We start from the raw sequence: 21,444 nt of genomic DNA, 5'->3' as shown, positions 1-21,444 counted from the left end.
TACCCTGGAATGGTGACCCTTCATTTCTTTTCTTTTCTTTGGAAGCCCCTCATTTCTTTTGCTTTTGTCATAGTATTTTTTACAGTCTAATGATGAGAATGTGATATTTAAATCAATGATTATTGTTATAAGAGGACCCATATGACTTTTTCTATTAGTGCTTATTATTTGAAATTTAGAGTCCCAAGATTTGGTGTCTATATGTTCATAGTAATTATATATCCTTGGTAGATTATTAAAAATCACTTTACTGAAATTTAGTACTGTCTTTACCTATTCTTTCTAATTTTGATTTGAAGTCTACTTTATCATACACCAATATAAGTATATTGGTTTGCTTTCCATGTTTACTCACTTGTTAGTTAGTCTTCTATCCTTTTGCTCTTTATCTACAAATGATTTTACCAGTGAGCTGAGTTTCTTGGCAACAACAGGACAGTTGATTCTAGCTTCAATCCTGTCAGTTAGTCTTCATCTCCTTATTGGTGATTTGAAGTTATTTATATTAAAAGTTATTACAAAAGATAATGAATACTTCTTGTTATTTTGTTGATTCTTTTTGGATTTTTTATATTATTGGTTGCTGTTTCTTTTTCTCTTATTATCAGGGTTTACTGCTTTACTATGTTGTACTTGATGGATTCCTTCCTGGTTCTTTCTTGTTCATGTACTTCTTCAATAAAATTTAATTCTTTTGTGCTTTCATGACTAAAAAAAAAAAGATATCTGTCTAGACTGTTGGATGCAGAGGCTGCTAGATATATGTATATAGTGGAATAAGACTGTTAGATGTGCCATTCTCAGTGAGTTGAGATTTTATTCCTCACTCTTAAATGTCGCCTTACTATACTCAAGATTGTTAATTAAATGTTCACTTGGAAATTATTTGTTTACTATGGTGACCAAGTATTCCTTAGGTAAAATATTTATAGAAAATGATTTTAGCTCTCAGTTAATCCATGATAGCCACATTTACATCAGGTAAGAAACCCAAATTCCTATAGTATCTGTTTCATGTAGCATTAGTCTTCAGAAAATAATTCTCTTAAAGAGTTCTTTTCTACAGGGAAGAAACTGAGCATGGGAGATTTGGCCTTATTTCTGCTTTTATGACATTATATTTCTCAAAACATATTTATAACCTTCATTCATCGTGAGTACAACACACACAGTTCTTACTATCCTAATATAAGACAGTTTGACAATTTATTAGTAATATTTCTTCTCAAGTGATGGGGATGTCTTCTGTACATGTTTCTCTTATTGGTTGATTAATATAGTATTATGGCCAATGAGGGAGAATGATAGTTTGGACAAGCAGACAAGCAGTTTGGATTCTGGGAAATGTAGGCAGTGTCACTCACCATGTAGGACTCCAGAGGACTAACAGGTTCAGACTCATTCTCTGGTAAGGTAATACCACATGGAAATACATCGATTAATAGAAATGTGTTAATTATTAAGACAGGGCTAGCCAAATAAGAAATCATAGTCACCAACCAACAGTGTCATATTAAATATAGTGTCCTAGTGCTGCTTGTGAGCATAGCAGAGGGACTGGACAGGCCAGAAACATTCATGTCATAAAACGATGCCCACTTTGTTGTAAACTTGACAAAACCTTACAAAGGGATTTTAGAAACAAAGAACAGAGACAAGAACAGTTTCTTGATAGCAGCCTTTTCTCGGGTGAGCTCTGTTTTGATAGAGATAAGCAGAGACTTGCAAGGCTCCTTTAAGTGAGGTTTCCTGACACAACATAAACGGAACATCTGCATGGCTTTTTTACATGCCATGTTAACAACTGAATGGTGTGTATGAGCAGCGGAATATGGCAGTGACCACAATCTCCATGTCAGCAGCATACTGCTTAATGGCAGAATAGACCAAGTTGGTGAGCACAATTCCCAGTACTGGCAGTAAACTTATGCGCACCATGTTAGAAGTCCAGCAGCTAAAATAACTACTGCATTTCATTTTAACTTTAGCAATGTTACCTAGCAGAAAAAGTTAAATATTTACAGTAAAGACAGATTCAGATGAAGAAAAACTTCTAAAAGTTTAACAGTGTGTTTAACAATATACGTAGGCTAGTGAGATAAAAAGGACCAGGATACTGTTTAAAGGAAAAGAAATAGAGTAACTGGGTGATGTGACACACACCGTTTATCCCAGCACTTGGGAGCCAGAGGCAAACAGATCGCTGTGATTTAAATTTCAACCTGGTTTACAGACTGAATTCCAGGACAGGAAAATGTTAAAAAGAGAAACAGTGTCTAAAAAATAAATACATAAATAAATAAATGTAAAATAAATAGAGTGCATAAATAAAATAATACTATAAAATAATTTTAAAAACCACATGAAAGATGGAAAGTACACAGAGTGTCTGGATACTTGATGCTATTGTGTAGCCTTTGAATCTTTCAGTTGCTGAAAAACAGCAGCAGCTGCTAAAATATATTTGATTATATGTGCTACTAGATTAATTCACCTTATATTTTAAAATGTTTTCTCTTCAGAATTTAAGTTCAAGTTCTGGTTACTTTGGTAAAGAAATTTCTTTCTTCTTCCCATAGAAAATGAAAATGTGCAGATGCCTTCCACACAAATATGGATTGATCAAGGAAGACCCCCTGAAACAGTGACACAGGTGATCCAACACTGAAAAACAGCTGAGATGATATACTCACAGACCACTCCAGCCAGGATTTCTGGGTCTTCTTAGGATCCCCACACAGTACCCCAAATAGCAGGAAGCAGTTTGCAAAGAACGATACCCACATTCCCAAACATTATTTATAAATGTTTGTTTTCATTTAGTTTGCATGGGTTCTAAATGGTTAAAGATCACAACCAACCTCTGTCTAAAGGAATAAAAGGGATTATGATATAGAAATGAATAAGCTTGTATTGGAATGGATTTTCATTATTTGATACAAATTTAAGGTCACTTTTGCGATATGTATTATTTCTCAACTATTTTAGATATTGTGCATATATACCTCATTCAAAAATGTAATGTATAATTAAGTACAGATTTAATATAGTTACATATAATAGACAAAACTGATACTTAGGTTAGTTAGGTTGTCTGGACATATAGGTGATATATTTCAATTGTACAGGCTATGTTCAGACCTTTTAAAGACATACAGAATATGGAATTTAAAATGGTTTAGAGGGTTTTTTCATGAAAATGAGACACAGCTACTCCTGGAAACACCAATTACATCTGGGAGGAAGAATGGCAAGGAAGAATCCTGCTACAAACTTCGCTACAATGATTATCTGGTAAGCAACTTAGGATCACCTTACACTATAATTTCTTGTGATTACAGCAGGAGATGGCTCAATGGTACAGGAAAATGTTGGGACAGTACTTACCACCACCAACAGTGCTATGTGAATTATTAAATTTTCTGGTGACAAGAGAAAGAGAACTTTCACTACTGCAAAGTGAAAATAAATCACAAAGTGTTTAATCACCTCTTGGGCATTGAATACCCTCACAGTGTCCTTTTGTCATCTGAGACACTTTGGAATTCTGTGAAATGCATTAGAAAACCAAAAGTTCTAATTTGGACTCTGAAGAGTGGGAAAATATGTGCTATAGACAAAAACCTCTCCAATCCTACTAGGTAGCACCTGTGTGGTCTTTGGATAAGTCAAAAGAACCAGAAGCCCTCAAATACTGACTCAGAAGCAGGTTTGGCAAATGAAGCAACATAAAGAAAATGTGTTGACACTAGAACACATGTCACCTTGCAAAATGTACTGGGTATTTAATGAATAAAAGTTGATTTGAGTGTCATTATTTTGACCCCCACACAGACACCCATTTTCCTGAGTTTTGTCATTGTTACCTAGAGTATTCAAAAGATACAAATCTATAAGGGAAAGAACCCACAATCAGAAAAGAAACGTTTTTCAAATAAAAGTCATTATACTTGGGCCCTTCTGCCCAGAAAATCCTTCTGCATTGTGAGGAAAAAACAAAGCATTCACAGGGAATTGGTGTACATTTCTATGTACCCTAGATTCACAATATTTTTTCAGAGTGAAAACACTCAACTCATATTTGTGAATAAATGAGTCAGAAAGCAAAATTTAATAATATTTATTAACACGTTCCTGTTTTCTTGCATGAGCTTAACAAATAAAGGTACACAGCATTTGATGTGAGATAATGCACTGTACGAATTAAAGGAATCCTAAAAGATAGTATAGTTTTCCTACATTTTTGGAGAAATATAAAGGAAAACAAAGGCATGACCAACTTACCTCCCAGACTCTAAAACTAATAAACCTCCTATTTCAGGGATTAATGTTTATCTACCCCAAGAAATCAGTGAATGAAACACACAGTCAGCATGTTCTGTTTCAGTTGAGAGAGGGAGGAGGAGGACAAGGACAAGAAAGGAGGACGAGGAGAAAGAGGAAGTAATATAAATGGAAGGCATGTCTTCCTCCCTTTGATACTCTTCCCTTTCTTCTTTTTCTTCTCCTTTCCCTCTCTCTCTTTTATTTCTCAGTTTTATTCCTCATTCTCAGTGACATTGATATCTTCTTCTTCCTCCCTTTCCTCCTCCCTTTCTTCCTCCCTTTCTTCTTCCCTTTCTTCCTCCCTTTCCTCCACAGTTTCCACGAGCACCAACTCCTCCTCTCCATTTTCACCTTCCGTTTCTTCATATATTTCTAGAATTCCATGCACACCCTCTTCCATGTCATCCACCGGAATCAGTAAAATCAGGGTGTCCCATGATGTATGGGGCTCCAGAATGTCTTCAATGTCGAGACATGGACAACTTCCGTAGTCAAGCATGATGACCCTTACTGGAGGCTGTAGGAAGAAATATGGGTGAAGCGATCCTAAATGCCTAGGGAATGGAGAAGTGGAGTAAATGGCCTGAGCTGAAAAGTTTACATCTGAATATTTGGACGAAAGCCACCTTGCAGAATTTCTCTGGGGTAAATTAGATACAAAGCAGTACTCATATTTATAGGGAGACCTAAAGCTTTTCCCAACTCTATGGTATGGAATGTTACTAAGAGTTTGAGGTAGAGCATACCTGCAGTGAAACAGTCTTTTCCAGATAAAACGAAGCAGGTTTACAATAGAAATCAAAGTGCCTGGGACTTCGTGTGAAAATTGTGCACATAAATCAAGCCAGTACAAATGCTACCACGTATGGAGGAGGGGGTTCTAGAGTTCTCTGTCTGAGGAGCTATGGGAGATTGATGGCTGTGAGGGCAAGGAGGGTCTGTTTTATTCAGGATTGCTGTTCCTGAAATATTCCCAACACCAGCAGATGATCCCAAACCTAGGCACATGCAAGCAGCACTAAGCATACTCCGTTGAAAAAGACCACATGTGGATGAGAAGGTGGTGAATGGGGAAAGGGGAAGAAAACAGAATAAGGACTGTATTTGACCAAGGCATGCATTAGAAAATAAAAATTCGTATTTGTGAGGTAGTGAAATAAAAAGGTAGAGTGCGTGGAATACCATCTCTAAACAAACCCGTCAGGGTCTATCTGGGAAACAGTCAGGACTGGCTACATATTGTCGAGAATCTGACTTTTCTAAGTCAGAGGTGGATTTATTCCTTATGGTGTCCTCAGACCTAACACTTCCCCTTCTGCTGCATTTGGACATGTCTCCTCATAATAAGACTTCACTTGTTTTGTGACATTAAAAAGGAAGTGAGGGTGAATACCTCACTGTGACTCCCATGGTCTTTAAGAGCTGACAGCAAGGCAAGGTAGAGAAGGAGACACCTTCATTTCCAGAAAGGGGAATTATGCCCTCTGCCCAGGGTTTTTCTTAGATCCTGTTAGAACCTGGGACTCTTCTCTCTGCTGCTAGAGATACTGTCCCCACCTCAGTATCAAATATTCACTACCCTCAGAACACACATAACAATGAGGAGTTGGAATGTCTGACCAGTACTGCCTGTCCTTTCCAAGGCAGGCAGCAGAGGGTAGATCCTGTCTGGTCTACAGTGTGCTTTCCCTGAGTTTTCCCTCACACTGTTCATCTTTACTCTGAACCATAGAATGTTGATGTGATGTCTAATAAGACACAATCTCGACTTTCTAAGTGATATCTTCACTGTTAAAGAAAGTGATAGTATACCACAACTTGTCTCATTTTACTAGGTCCTTCAATGGCTGAGAACAGAAGAGTTCTGGAGTCTTTAGGTCCATTACTTGAGTTATTTTAGTATTCACCTAGGTCCTTTACATGCAGGTATCTTCTCTATTGAATTGTTGTCACAATTTCAAGAGTCTCTAAGGAAAAATAACACTGACTCCTTAGAAAGGGATGTTTCCTGTGAGCTGGAGGACTGCCCTTAAATATCTATCATGATATTTATTTTTATACTTGGCTTTTCCCCCACCTTTCATTGTCAATTGAATATAAGACATCATTTCTGGAGCAGATATGAAAGCATTACATCTGAAAATTTTTGTTCATATCATCTAAGAACTGACATGAGGGACAGGTGTACTTTGTGTGAGACTCATCTTGTATGGGTTGGAGTCTTTTCTTGGTGACTTGACCTTACAGTGGAGGAGTCTTTTCTTGGTGACTTAACGTTACTGTAGATCTTGACAGATCCTAGAAATTCTTCCTCTGCTCATGTCACATGTGGTAATAAATGTGTTCTTCTACCTCTCAGGATACTTCAGAAAATAGTACAATGTATCAAATATAGTGATTCCCTTACCAAAGTCATGTATACTGTGCAAAAAATTAGACCTATCACAGTACATTCATCTTTAGGATTGCTATGTCTTCTCATAGTCTGGTATGATTATCTGAGTCCTCAGCATCTTGAGATACACCAGCCTGTTAGATTCTGGGATAACTTACTGAAGTAATGGCTTCTCATTCCATCTTTCCATCCTAGACTTTGTCTTCATTGGGATAAAAACATGATGCAGCCACAATCTGTATGATCCTATTTTTCTAATGCAAGGAGTAAAGTTGGAGTGAATGTCCTCAGTTCACCTCTCCAGGAGTCCTTTATTTAACCACAGGGAGAGCCACACTGACCTGCCATTGCTCCTTTTCAGTTGGCTGACTCTCAGAACAACAGCCTCTCTTCATGATTGTCAGAAGGGACTGAATAGATCTGGGGTCTACTCTCTCTATGACTTTATTCCACTAAAGGCAGTTGTTGATACTAATATTTTATTTGAATCCAGTCAGAATGGCTAAGATAAAACAAATCAATTGACAGCAATTGCCTTTAGAGAAGTTGTTGGGGAAAGGGAACCTTCAATTACTGTTGGTGGGACTGCAAACTAGTATAGTCACTTCTAAACTAGGTGTGGAGAATTCTCAAAAACATAAAACAAACAAACAAACAAAAACCTAACATGTGATCCAAACATGCCACGCTTTGACATATGCCCAAAAGATTGACATTGTACTCCTTAGATACTTGCTCAGTGGTGTTCATTGCTACTCTAACTCTACTTATTTTATTGACTTGTGTTTTTTAAAATTTCATTTATTTTATTGCATGAATGTTTTGCCTGCATGTATGTTTGTTTACTACATACGAGATGGGAGAACCATGGGGGTCAGAAGACACAATCCCCTAAGACAGTTGTGTGCTGTCTTATGTTTGGTGTGAATTAAGCCTGGGTCTTCTTGCAATAGGAACAAATATCTTTGACCACTGACTCACCTCTCCATCCCCATAACTCTAGCAGTAAAAGGTAGGAAATTGAAACAAAATGTGTGTGTGTGTGTGTTTGTTCATTACCAAAGTGATTAGTTATTAAATCATTAGTATACAAGATGGACTAAGAAGACTGTATTATATATTTAGGAATATATATGATACAATAAGTAAAGAAATGGAGCTCAGGGACCATGAATTGGAGACAGAACTGTGGGTTTGCACATTTGACATTAGAGGGAGAAAAAGTAAGGAAAATTGATGTAAATATATTTATGTTTTAAATGAGAATAAAGTTTCACCTCCCTGAGTAACTCAGATGTGGAAATGGCAAATTACCTGCAAACTCCAGAGAATAAATCTTTCAGAAGGTATATGATCAAGGTTGGTCAGAATCCCCTCTCAAAGGAAACAAATAAAAAAATAAATATCCTTACTTCCTTCACACCACAGGATGGAATCCAAGGAACTGCACAGGGCTTGCTGGGTGGGCTTGCTACAAGTGACTGCCGGAAGAGATTAGAGTAGATCTCAGTGAGGAAGTTCACAGTTATCACTTAGCATCATTTCTTTCTCTTCCCAGAATCTCAACATCCATGACTCTCCTCCTACACAACCCACTTCCTTTAATATCCTAAGACTGTGAGATTTCCCTCAGTTATCCTCCACCTGAACCTAAGAAAACCTCATCAAATGATGTGACTGACTGTGATGACCCAGGTGGAGAGCCTCACTCTCCTTGGTGAGTGAGTAGGGGGTGGGTTGGAGGGGTCCCTGGGAAGCATGGGAAGATGGGAGCTGGGAGCCTGAGGGGATGGGACCTTTTATATGTAAAATAAGATTGTCTCTAAATTTGAGAAAAACACCCACTACAGGTTATCACAAAATTGGACCTGTGACTTGGGTAGCTGCCTGGGAAGCCCAGACTCTAGTGCCCCATTTCTATTGCAGATTGGAAGACTAATTCTGCTTAGTCAGGATTCCCCTCACTCTTCCCTCTTCTTTGATCAGTATTCTACATGATCAAATCAAGAAATTCTTTCCTGCTGGCTGGCCTTCCAAACCCAGTCACAAAATGATTCACCATTCTCAGACTCCCAAAATGACACGGGGCAGGCAATACAAGAAAACAGAGTTACACACACACACCCTGGAAACTCACACACACACACACACACACACACACACACACACACACACACACACACACACAAACACGCAGCTGTGGGGCTACATGTAAGTCTCTGTCTCCTCACCCAGATACAACAGGAGGCACCAATACCATACCTGCAGACCTTCAGTCAGTACTGCTTATGCCAGAAGTCACTTGGTGACTGACCTCACCCTGTCACAAGACTCCTCACTGTTGTTAAAATGTCTAGGTTTGCAAAGCCTGGACTACAATAGAACAAAGAAACCAGCATGGCAACACCCCAAGTCTCTCAGCTTCCCCCAAAGATGATCGACACCCCCAGGTCAGCAGTAAGCAGTCTTAAGAACTCAATGTCCTTGATCCAGAACTGCCATGTCTAACACCCCCATCTCTTTTTAATCATAAATAAAGGTGGGAATGAAATGTTCAGACATTACGCTGGCCTGCCCTGTTACCTGGCAAGATGCACTCAGGCAGCACTCTGGCCAGCCCAGAGTTGTTTGAGAACCATGCAGGTGCAAAAGGCCCCTTTAAAGGACTGACCCCTGCCTGCTTATGCTCTCTTACACTTTTACTCTCATCTTACTCAACATCTCATCTCCTCTCTTTCTCTCATCTCTCTCTCTCTCATATCTTATCTCTCTCTCTGCTCTGCACAGGTTGGTTACCTCTCACACCCCTTTCCCTCACTGTCCACCAATAAACTCCACTTGGGATCGTTGAGTCACAGTTTGTGTCTCCATATTGGATAAACTTAAACATCTTAACAACATCGGTCCCCTGCCCGGGAACCTAGACATTTTAACAACACTCACTACCTGACTTCATTATAGCCACACAATGGCACTGGGAAACGAGGAAAGTCTGCACCAGTCCCGGGCCATGCCCTGAACCTGTGCAGCAGGGACTCTAGCTCTAGGCTACAAGGGAGGACTGAAAGGCTCCTCCTCATCCCCCACTATTCCCTTGTGCCTCTTCCCTCTCCTCCAGTAGTACTGAAAGGGCAGGAGTTCCAGAACAGGTCACTAGCTGACTGCCATCTACCACACTCATAGAAAGCTTCAGCATATTTTTACTGCCACAATGACCCTAGACAGCCACACAAATCGCGCAGTCGCTAACCCTTCACTGAGATAACTGCGTGGGCAGCTCTGACTCTAATGCTCCCTGCAGTTTCTATGGAGGAAAATTCCCCTCCCACTTCCTATTTGTCCTCTGCTCAGTATTGCAGAAACGAAGAAGTCCAGAAATTCATGAACCTTTGTGGCCACCAAACAGCCAACTCACTCACAGAAGGATTCAATGTCCTAGGACTCAAAAAATGGCAAAGGGAGGCCACTAGGAGACTGCTCCAGTCACCTCTGCCCCGCCCCACCACCCTACACACCCAGGGTAAGTCTGGGCATCTCACACTCTTGCGCCCCCTTGCTGTGGGGCTACATGGAAGGCTCTGTCTCCTCACCCAGATCCAACAGGAGGCACCAACACCGTTCCTGCAGACCTCCAGTCAGTACTGAATAAGCCAGAAGTCACTCGGTGACTGACCAAGCGCCCGGTCACAAGATTCCTCACTACATCACTTCATTATAGCGACGCAATGGCCTGAGAAAGCAGGACGGGCTGCACCAGTCACGGGCCATGCCCTGAACCTGTACAGCAGGGACTCTAGCTCTAGGTTACAAGGGAGGACTGAAAGGATCCTCCTCATCCCCCACTATTCCCTTGTACCTCTTCCCTCTCCCCCAATAGTACTGAAAGGTCAGGAGTTCCAGAACTTGTCACTAGCTGACTGCCCTCCTACCCCACTCACAGAAAGTTTCAGCATATTCTTACTGCCAATATGACCCTAGACAGCCACACAAGTCTCGAAGTCGCTACCCCTTCACTGAGATAACTGCCTGGGCAGCTCTGACTCTAATGTTCCCTGCCGTTTCTATGGAGGAAAATTCCCCTCCCACTTCCTATTTGTCCTCTGCTCAGTATTGCAGAAGCAAAGACATCCAGAAATTCATGAAGCTTTGTGGCTTCCCAACAGCTAACTCACTCACAGAAGGATTCACTGTCCTAGGACTCAAAAAATGGCAAAGGGAGGCCACTAGGAGACTGCTCCAGTCACCTCTGCCCTGCCCCACCACCCTACACACCCAGGGTAAGTCTGGGCATCTCACACTCTTGCGCCCCCTTGCTGTGGGGCTACATGGAAGGCTCTGTCTCCTCACCCAGATCCAACAGGAGGCACCAACACCGTTCCTGCAGACCTCCAGTCAGTACTGAATAAGCCGGAAGTCACTCGGTGACTGACCAAGCGCCCCGTCACAAGATTCCTCACTACCTCACTTCATTATAACGACACAATGGCCTGGGAAAGCAGGACGGGCTGCACCAGTCACGGGCCACGCCCTGGCTTATCCTCCTGGGCAGCCCTGAACGCTTTGTGCCAGCTGTTTTCAGGGGCTGAATTTTCCATCAGGCACAGTTCCATCTCAGTACTCCACAATGCGGAACATCCGGAATTTCTCACTTGCTAACTGACGTCTAACTCCATGCACAGGAAGCATCCAGACCCTCACACTTGCCCTGTGGAACCTAACCACTTCTGCAATGGCAAATATCGCTGGAGCCACACAATGCCAGCTCCACGCCCCCTCCCTGGGCCAGTGGGATGCCTCTCCTCTATTCCTGTGGTGCAAGAAAAATCTCTCTTCCCTCCACTGTGCCACACCCCTTGTCAGTTCAAAGTCACCAGCCCTGCCACCCAAACTAGGATCCAGTCCCCACACCCCACACCCACACACACACCCACACACTTGCCTAAAGAAGGAGATGGAGCTGAAGAAAAACAGCAAGCTGTAATCACTGCCAGAGGTTCCGGTCAGAAAAATGGCAGAGGTCAGGCTCTAGCCCCGCCTCTTGGTTGTGAGAAGGACTTGAGCATGCATACCTAGATGATTGTTCAGGTCTAGGGCCATGCCTTCTGCTTAGGTGAAGCCACAGCCCTCTGAATCACCTGGTGGATTTCTGGACCAAAGACTGCCTTGGAGTATGCTTGATAAACCCAGTAACACTGCATTGAGAAACATAGACTTTTCCTTCCTTGGCATATATCAGTTCCCAGCTGATTTTTTATATATTTTTTATTATTTTAATTTTAAATAGCTTGTTTTACATGTCAATCCCAGTTACCTCTCCCTCCCCTCCTCCCGTACTCCCTCCCCATCCCCCCATCCCCCCACCCTATTGCCAATTCCTTCCACATAGGGGATATTTAGAGTCTGTCATTTCACTCAGGGTAGGGTCCAGGCACTCCCCTAAGAGTCTAGGCTGAGAGAGCATCCCTCTTTTTGTTATGGACACGTGATGTCTGTTAGTATTCGAGGGATAAACACTGATCCACTGCTCAGGACCCCATAGGATGCCCAGCCCTCCTCACTGACTGTCACAATCAGGGGGTTTGGATCTGTCCCATGCTGGCCTCCCAGCTGTCAGTCTGGGGTCCATGAGCTCTCCCCTGTTTGGATCAGCTGTCTCTGCTGGTTTTGCCAGCCCATTCTTTGCCAATTTGCTCATCGCTCCTCTCTCTCTGTCACTGGGTTCCTTGGGTTCAGTTCAGTGTTTAACTGTGGGTGTTTGCCTCTGCTTCCATCAGTCACTGGATGAAGGCTCCAGGATGGTTATAGACATCAAGTTCGCTACCAGGAATAGGAATTCGAGGTGGTCTCTACACTGTTGCTTAACTTGCCAATTGGTCTCATCCCTTTAGATCAGTAGAGGTCCCAATGGTGCCTGATCTGTCTTCTAACCTATGATTCCCTCTTCTGCCTATCCTACACCCCCAGTCAACCTTCCTGTTCCCCGATGACCCCATGACCTACTCTCTCTTCCTCTTCCCCTCTCTATTTCCCACCTCCCCCTCCCCCCATCCCTGGCTGTGTTCCCCATCTGTTCAGAGGATCTTGCCTCATTTCTCTTCTCTTGAGTACCATGCATATCTTTTATGTTCTTTTCTGTTTCCCAGACTCTCTGTCATTGGAAATGCAGACTGGCACTCTCCTGATCCATGTCTAAAATCCATATATGAGTACATACCATGTTTGTCTTTTTGTTACTGGGTTATCTCACTCAGGATGGTTTCTTCCAGTGGTATCCATTTACCTGCGAATTTCAAGATTCCATTTTTTTTTCTGCTGAGTAATATTCCATTGTGTAAATGTACCACATTTCCTCTATCTACTGTTCAGTTGAGGGGCATCTAGGTTGCTTCCAGGTTCTGGATATTACAAATAATGCTGCTATGAACACAGTGGAGCAGATGCTCTTGTTATATGAATTTGCCTCTTTTGGATATATGCCTAAGAGTGGAATTGCTGGGTCCTGTGGTAGATTGCTTCCCATTTTCCTGAGGAATCTCCATACTGATTTCCAAAGTGGCTGTACGAGTTGGCACTCCCACCAGCAGTGGAGGAGTGTTCCCCTCTCTCCACATCCTCTGCAGCATAAATTGTCTTCGGTGTTTTTGATTTTAGCCATTCTGACAGGAGTGAGATTGTATCTCAGAGTTGTTTTGATTTGCATTTCCCTGATGGCTAAGGATGTTGAAACTTTCTTAAGTATCTTTGGTCACTTTAGCCTCTTCTATTGGGAATTCTGTGTTTAGTTCTGTACCCCACCTTTTAATTGGATCCTTTGGTGTTTTGGAGACTTGCTTCTTGAGTTCTTTGTATATTTTGGAGATTAGCCCTCTGTCAGATGTGGGGTTAGTGAATATCTTTTCCCAATCTGCGGACTGCCTTTTTGTCTTGTTGACTGTGTCCTTTGCCTTACAGAAGCTTTTTAGTTTCATGAGGTCCCATTTGTTAATTGTCAATCTCAGTGTCTGTGCCACTGGTGTTATGTTCAGGACGTGGTCTCCTGTACCAACTCGTTGAAGAGTATCTCCCATTTTCTCTTCCATAAGTTTCAGTATGGCTGGATTTATGTAGAGATCTTTGATCCATTTGGACTTAAATTTTGTACACGGTGATAAACATGGATCTATCTGCAGTCTTCTGCATACCAGTACCCAGTTATTCCAGCGCCATTTGTTGAAGATGCTTTCTTTTTTCCACTGTATAGTTTTAGCTTCTTTGTCAAAAATCAAGTGTTCATAGGTGTGTGGGTTAAAATCAGGGTTTTCAATTCGGTTCCATTGGTCAACTTGCCTATTTTTGTGACAATACCAAGCTGTTTTCAGCACTATAGCTATATAATAGAGCTTGAAGTCAGGTATGATGATGCCTCCTGAATTTCCTTTATTGTATAGTGTTGTTTTGGTTATCCTGGGCCTTTTGTTTTTCCATATAAAGTTGATTAATGTTCTTTCCAGGTCTGTGAAGAATTATGCCAAAATTTTGATAGGGATTGCATTGAATCTGCAGACTGCATTTGGCAAGATTGCCGTTTTTATTATGTTGATCCTACCAATCCAAGAGCATGGGAGATCTTTCCATTTTCTGGTATCCTCTTTTATTTCTGTCTTTAAAGACTCAAAGTTTTGATATACAGGTCTTTCTCTTCCTTGGTTAACATTATCTCCAGATATTTGATGCTGGTTATGGCTATTGTAAAGTGTGAGGTTTCTCTGATTTCTTTCTCAGTCACTTCATCGTCTGTATATAATAGGGCCACTGATTTTTTTGAGTTTACCTTGTATCCTGCCACTTTGCTGAAGGTGTTTATCAGCTCTAGGAGTTCCCTTTCGGATTTTTTTGGGTCACTGATATAAACTATCATATCATCTGCAAATAGTGAAAGCTTGACTTCTTCTTTTCCTATTTGTTTCCCCTTGATCTACTTTTGTTGTCTTATTGCTGTAGCTAGAATTTCAAGTACAATATTGAAGAGATATGGAGAGAGTGATAGCCTATTCTTGTTCCTGATTTTAGAGGAATTCCTTTGAGTTTCTCTCCATTTAGTTTGATGTTAGCTGTTGGTTTACTGTATATTGCTTTTATTATATCCAGGTACATTCCTGTTATCCCTGATCTCTCTAGGACCTTTATCATGAACGGGTGCTGGATTTTGTCAAAGGCTTTTTCAGCATCTAGTGAGATGATCATGTGGTTTTTCTTTCACTGTTTGCTTATATGGTGGATTACATTAATAGATTTTTTTAATGTTGAACCATCCCTGCATTCCTGGGATGAAGGCTATTTGATCATGGTGGATGATTTTTCTGAATGTTCTTGAATCCGGTTTGCTAGTATTTTTTGTGTATTTTTTATATTAATTTTAAATAGCTTGTTTTACATGTCAATCCCAGTTCCCTCTCCCTCCCCTCCTCCTGCACTCCCCTTCCACCCTCCCTTCCACCCTATTGCCAAATCCTTCCACATAGGGGATGTCTAGAGTCTATCATTTTACTCTTGGTAGGGTCAAGGTACTCCCCTAAGAGTCCAGGCTGAGAGAGCATCTCTCTTTGTGCTATAGGCACACGAAGACAGATTGTATACCAGGGATAGACACTGATCCACAGCTCAGGGCCCCATAGGTTGTCCAGGCCTTCTCACTGACACTCACATTTGGGGGGTCCAGATCAGTCCCATTCTGGCCTCCCCACTGTCGGTCTGGGGTCCAAGAGCACTCCCCTGTTCAGATCAGCTGTCTCTGCTGGTTTTGCCAGCCCATTCTTTGCCAATTTGCTCATCATTCCTCTCTCTCTGTCACTGGGTTCCTTGGGTTCAGTTCAGTGCTTAGCTGTGTGTTTGCCTCTGCTTCCATCAGTCACAGGATGAAGGCTCCCGGATGGTTATAGACATCAAGTTCATTATCAGGGATGGGCATTCGAGGTGGTCCCTCCACTATTGCTTAGCTTGCCAATTGATGTTATACCTTTAGATCACTAGAGGTCACTCTGGTGCCTGATCTGTCTTCGATCCTATGATTCCCTCTTCCCCCTATTCTACCCCCACCCCCTCAACTTCCTGTTCCCCCATGACCAACTCTCTTCCTCTTCACCCCCTCTCTTCTTCCCAGGTCCCACTCCCCCCCCCACCCCTTTAAGAAAACTTTATGTTTCCCAAGTCAGCTTAGGAGGAGACCCCAGTCCGCTTAGGAGAGCTCTCAGGAGAAGTCTCAGGAGAAGTCTCAGGAGAAGTCTCTCTAAGAAAAAGGAGCTTTCCTTTTTAAGGACTTCTGCCATTCATCTACATACCATTCTTTCCTCCTGGCTGGTGGTCTAATCTCCGGCCCCAGAATCGGGGAGACACCACAGGGAAACAGGAAGAGGCATCTAGCCGTAGGGGGTGTGAAAGGCATGGTATTTCAGTGAGCAAGCCCTATCTGAGCCCTAAAGCACTGAATTGTTTTCAGTAAACATTACACAGATGCCTGCTCCCAGGCCAAAGGGGAAGTGGGTTTCTGCTCAAGGTCTGGTGTCCCCACAATTCACCCGTTTTTATTTTTAAATGAGGCACTCCTGTCTTAGGTCAAGTAGGGTCACCCTCCCTGGCTCGTCTTTGGGGGACCTTGAACCCCTGTTAGGTGGGAGTGGGTCTTCCCCACAGGTTGCCGGTCTTTGAAGTAGCCCCACCCTTAAAATCATTTGTAATAAGGCTTTATGGCTATCGGGATTGCCATGGGCTAAGGCACTTTGAACTCAGCATGAAGCCAGAATGCCTACTGCCACTGTTACCATTCCTAGGACCCCCACTGACATAGCGCCTGTCTGTCACCTGCCCATCCCCCGATCTGGGCCTTAGCATTCTACCACCAGCCTTTCTTTGCTACAAGGGTGATTTATAGTTACAATTTGACGGTCAAAACAGTGATAAAGTTTATAATCATTTTAAGATCTACTTAGGAAAGCATTAGAGAATGCACTTGCACAGATACATTAGGTACAATCATTGATGTTACACATGTAGCATTATAAAAAATATGAACAAGAGGCTTGTTGCACTATTTACAGAGTACCAATTTGTTCCTGTGGTGATGTAGTCTGTCGATTTAATGTCATCAGTATCAGCCGAACATGCAAAAGTCTTTTTGTCGCACCAGGACAAACCACATTTCTCCAGAAGAACACACTGATTCCAGAAACAGGAACTACCAAGTCTGATATTTCAAGTGACCATGTCCTGTTCAAATACTGAAAAGAGGCTTTTGCTACTCATCACAGTCCATACCAATGTCCAAATGTTTTAAATGGGTCTTTTTTCCCCCAAAGGGAAAAGCTGGCAAAATGAATTTTGTTCTTTTAAGGTGTATCAAAGGCTAGCTGCTAATCTTCCAGTTTTGTTGGCTTTGGGATGAAAACTCACGGGTCCAGGAGGCTGATGTAGCAAGCCTGATGAGACACTGGAAATCTCGAACTGACTGTTTTATTTCTTTTTCGGGCTGTAGATTTGATGACATCAAGGGTCAGGAACACTCATTTGGGAGATCTCGAACTGGCTTGAGCAGGCTCCCACGGTCTCAGGTCCAGTTTTCTTTGCTCCATGCATCTCACCAGATGTTGTGACTGCTACTGAAGCTTTATTCTTTTCCTGTAAGAAAACACAAACATGCCCTCGACCCCAAATTAGGGTCTTCTCTACTGTCTAGTGTATGGATGTTTCCATTTGGCCTGAGTAATAGTTATTTAACTTTCATTATGTCAGAATCTGTCTGAAGCAGATTCCTCACTGGCATTTATATTTTATAAATATTTAAATGAGGAGTGGATTATTTAATGAATCATGTGGAGACTGGGGACATTACTCCCTTTTAATTTTAAATTTTTAAATTTATTTAAAATTTGTTTGAACTGTTGAAGTTGGACCATAACAGTAGAAGGATTCGTCTACCCTCCTTAGTCAACTATCTAGGTGAGTTGGGATCACTATTTAAAGTATTAGTAGATGTCCTTTAAAAGGGACATAACCATTAAGTACCTTTGAGAATCATTTAAGGATTGTAAACTATACTATGTCCCAAATAGTCCCCTTTTTTTTTAACCTGTAGCTCTCACTAGCTGACAAGGCCTCGTTTGCATCTGAGTTGACAAGGCCTAATTTGCATCTACACAGACACCTTTGGGGGTGGGGGCCTGCCAAAGCGGCAGGACAGTTCCCTGAAAAAAACCTCTCTTTCTCTCTCTCTCTCTCTCTCTCTCTCTCTCTCTCTCTCTGACTGGCTCTGAGGGCTTAACTTGAATTTTTTTGTTAAAATATTAACCGACTGACTGGATGTTTCTTTTGGCTATATCTAAATCGATTTAGGTAGTTTTTAACTGTTTGAAGGGATTTAAGTATCCCTATAATCATATCCAAGGCAGTTAGAACAGTTGCTTTTATCAACATTCACGCATTTACTTTCCACACTTCATACATACTGACGTGGCCACGTCCAAACACACAGACCATGTATACATATCTCTCCTTGCCTAGGTTATGATTAGTTTGTTGAACTGAAACTTCTTTAACAGAACAACTCCAGTCAATCTTTTAATTAAAACTAAAGGTTGAAAAAGTCCTGTATGTCCCTCGTCATTTTTTCATTAGAGAAGTTTTGAGCTACACTCAGGGGCTACAGCCATACCCACCCCTTGTAATTCTGTAGATGCAAAGTGGAAAGGCCAGGCTTTTGCCAAAAGTTTTTAGAGATGACTTACAAAATTCAATAACCTACCCTATATAAATGTAAACATTTTTATATACCTTTGTCTTTTTTTTTACTGAATACTAATACCTCATTTATTAACTTTACCAATTTTTTTAAAATTTACCCATCTTTAATCCATCCTCCCATTGAGGATGATCCTCCAACCCACGCTCCAACTGAGGGCAACTTCTTATTTTAGGTTTTGCTTTTCTTTTTTGACCTTTGTTAGGCAAAGGCCTAGACGTTTAATCTGGTACCCCTAGCTTGGTACCCCGTTTTTAATACATCCTTATAGCCTTACTTGTTGGCCAGTCTTTTAAATGTCTTAGTTTTTCTTTTAATTTTCTCGAGCCTTGTAAGGAGTTGTAGGGAGGAGGAGCAACTGAGCAATCCGCTCTCCTGCTGGGATGGAGACAACCCCACTGGCCACTGATGTCATTATTTTAATCTCTCCTTTGTTATTCTGGTCTATAACCCCAGGGTGTACCTGGATGCCTTGAAGGATAGTACTGGACCATCCCAAGAGTAGTCCCACTGTGCCTGGGGGCAATGGCCCATGCACCCCAGTAGGGAGGGCCTGGACCCCCATTTCCGGTGTTAGGATTGCCCGGGCAGAGGGAGCGAGGTCCAATCCTGCACTCCCCGAGGTGGCTCTAAGGAGGTCTGAGATATGAAGGGGTTGCTCTGGGGGAGAAAATGAATCCTGCCACTGCCCGGAGCAGGGGTCATTGCCCCGTACACATTGGTTTTGGGGCCCTGGGGCGGGGCCCTCCTCCCGTTTCCCTGATTATTATTAGCAGGAAGGAAATTTCCCTCCCGGTCAGTTTTAGAGTAGCAGTCTTTGGCCCAATGATATCCCCTTTGGCAACGGGAGCATAAACCAGGTCGCTTGAGACCCGTAGTACTATTTTGAGGGCACTCTCTAAGGAAGTGTCCCTCCCTACCGCAGCTGAAACATGTTTTTCTCCCTCCCAGAGTAGGTCTTTCTTTCCCCACTTGGGGCCGAATGGCAGCAGCTAACACTTGGCCCTGGATGAAGTTTCCATCAATGTCCCTACAAATCCGAATATAGTCATTTAGACTTTTATTGCGATATGGGCGAAGGGCTTCCTTACAATACTTATTTGCATTTTCAAATGCCATCTGCTTGATGACCGGCATCGCAGGCCCAATGCCCCCAAATATTCTTTCTGCTACCTGACTGAGACGGTCTACGAAGTCTTGAAAAGGTTCAGAGGGTCCTTGAAGGACTTTGGACAGATGATCCCCTCCTTCCTTGGAAGGCAATGCTTTCCAAGCCCCTTGGGCCGCTGCTGCCACTTGGGCATAGACTGCGATGTCATATTGCATTTGTTGCTGAATGGTGGCATATTGACCACTCCCAGTAAGCATCTCCACATTTCTCTGGGGCTGTCCGGCCTGTGCATTTCTTTGGGCTGTCTGGCTGCATCTTTCCTGAAACTCACCTCTCCAAATCAAATAATCTCCCCCCGACAGAGCTGCTCTGCAAAGCTGCTGCCAATCGCCAGGTGTCAAATTAAGAGATGCAAAAGATTCCATTAAGGAAAGTGTAAAGGGAGCCTGTGCTCCATAATTTAAAGTTGCCTCTTTAAGTTGTCTTATATCCTTAAAATTTAAAGGGTTATGATGCCGAATGACCTGTCCAGAATTGTTCGGGTCTGGAACTTCCATTACTGGGGCCACCACCGGGCATCATTGGACCCCTCCTCTGGGTCTTCCCTCCAGGTCTGAGAAGGACTGAGTTATCTCATAGGAGGAGTCCCTTTTTTCAGAGTATGGGGAAGGGTTTCTCTCCCTGTCCTGTTTTTCCTTAAATCGAATCTTTTTTAGTTCTTTTTTAAGGGCCGCGATCTCAGCAAGTAGCCGTTCCTTTTCAGACTGTGACGAGTCTGAGTCTGAGCTACTTCCATTTTCTAGGTCTGATAGAGAAGGATATAACCAATTCTGACCGGAGTTCTTCTGTTTGGGTCGCGCACGGAGATCTCTACCCGTTTTTTTGTTGTTACTAAGAGACTCCCCCTCATCCTCACTAACAATGGAGCCTCTAGTTTCAGTCAGGGTCCCTTCAGATGATTCATCATCACTCTCTGCCCCTGAACTCAAGGAGGCTTGAGTCTCAGTCTCTTGTAATTCTAAAAAAGCCTCTTTTGTGTCCTGAACTACCTGGCGGTGACGAACCTTATCTGTCAAAAGTGCTCCCCTCACTAATCTCCATAAGGAGAATGTCATAGGGGGTAAGGACTCAGCTCCCTCTTTTCGTAAAAGTCTATGAAGATCACGGCGAACCTCCTCCCAATCTGGAATATTTAAGTTTCCCCCAGTAATGAACCATGGACTGGCTCGCTCGATCGATTTTAGAAAGCCTTCTAGGGTTTTAGACTTGACTGCAGTCCCATGTTTTTTAAGTAACTTTTTTAGTTGATACTGCAATGATTCTAGCTTCCCGGAACTATTCCCCATAGTTTCTTAACCCGGTCCACTTACCTCGCTTTCACAATCTCGGTGGGACCTCCAATTGTCGCACCTGCTGTGCGGCCTGCATTCAAGAATGTAGCGAGGTGGTCGGGATAGATGACACAGAGACCGGTTGGTTGCTTTAAGAAAACTTTATGTTTCCCAAGTCAGCTTAGGAGGAGACCCCAGTCCGCTTAGGAGAGCTCTCAGGAGAAGTCTCAGGAGAAGTCTCTCTAAGAAAAAGGAGCTTTCCTTTTTTAAGGACTTCTGCCATTCATCTACATACCATTCTTTCCTCCTGGCTGGTGGTCTAATCTCCGGCCCCAGAATCGGGGAGACACCACAGGGAAACAGGAAGAGGCATCTAGCCGTAGGGGGTGTGAAAGGCATGGTATTTCAGTGAGCAAGCCCTATCTGAGCCCTAAAGCACTGAATTGTTTTCAGTAAACATTACATAGATGCCTGCTCCCAGGCCAAAGGGGAAGTGGGTTTCTGCTCAAGG

At 42.5% G+C, this 21,444-nt stretch overlaps 1 protein-coding gene across 1 annotated transcript; it reads right to left on the bottom strand.

Annotated features, from left to right (window-relative positions):
• Positions 1-4,356: 4,356 nt before the first annotated feature.
• On the bottom strand, positions 4,357-11,097 carry LOC121139885 (troponin T, skeletal muscle-like). The gene is made up of 3 exons (XM_040743915.1): positions 11,069-11,097; positions 8,134-8,202; positions 4,357-4,843 (listed from the first exon to the last, which is right to left on the bottom strand). Exon 3 carries the CDS (start codon positions 4,823-4,825, stop codon positions 4,538-4,540), a length of 288 nt encoding a protein of 95 aa, XP_040599849.1. The 5' UTR covers positions 4,826-4,843; positions 8,134-8,202; positions 11,069-11,097; the 3' UTR covers positions 4,357-4,537.
• Between the last annotated feature and the right edge of the window lie 10,347 nt (positions 11,098-21,444).

The sequence above is a fragment of the Mesocricetus auratus genome, unplaced genomic scaffold, assembly GCF_017639785.1.
Source record: "Mesocricetus auratus isolate SY011 unplaced genomic scaffold, BCM_Maur_2.0 Super-Scaffold_100003, whole genome shotgun sequence".
NCBI classification, from domain to species: domain Eukaryota; kingdom Metazoa; phylum Chordata; class Mammalia; order Rodentia; family Cricetidae; genus Mesocricetus; species Mesocricetus auratus.
This window is presented reverse-complemented; position numbering and strand designations above follow the sequence as displayed.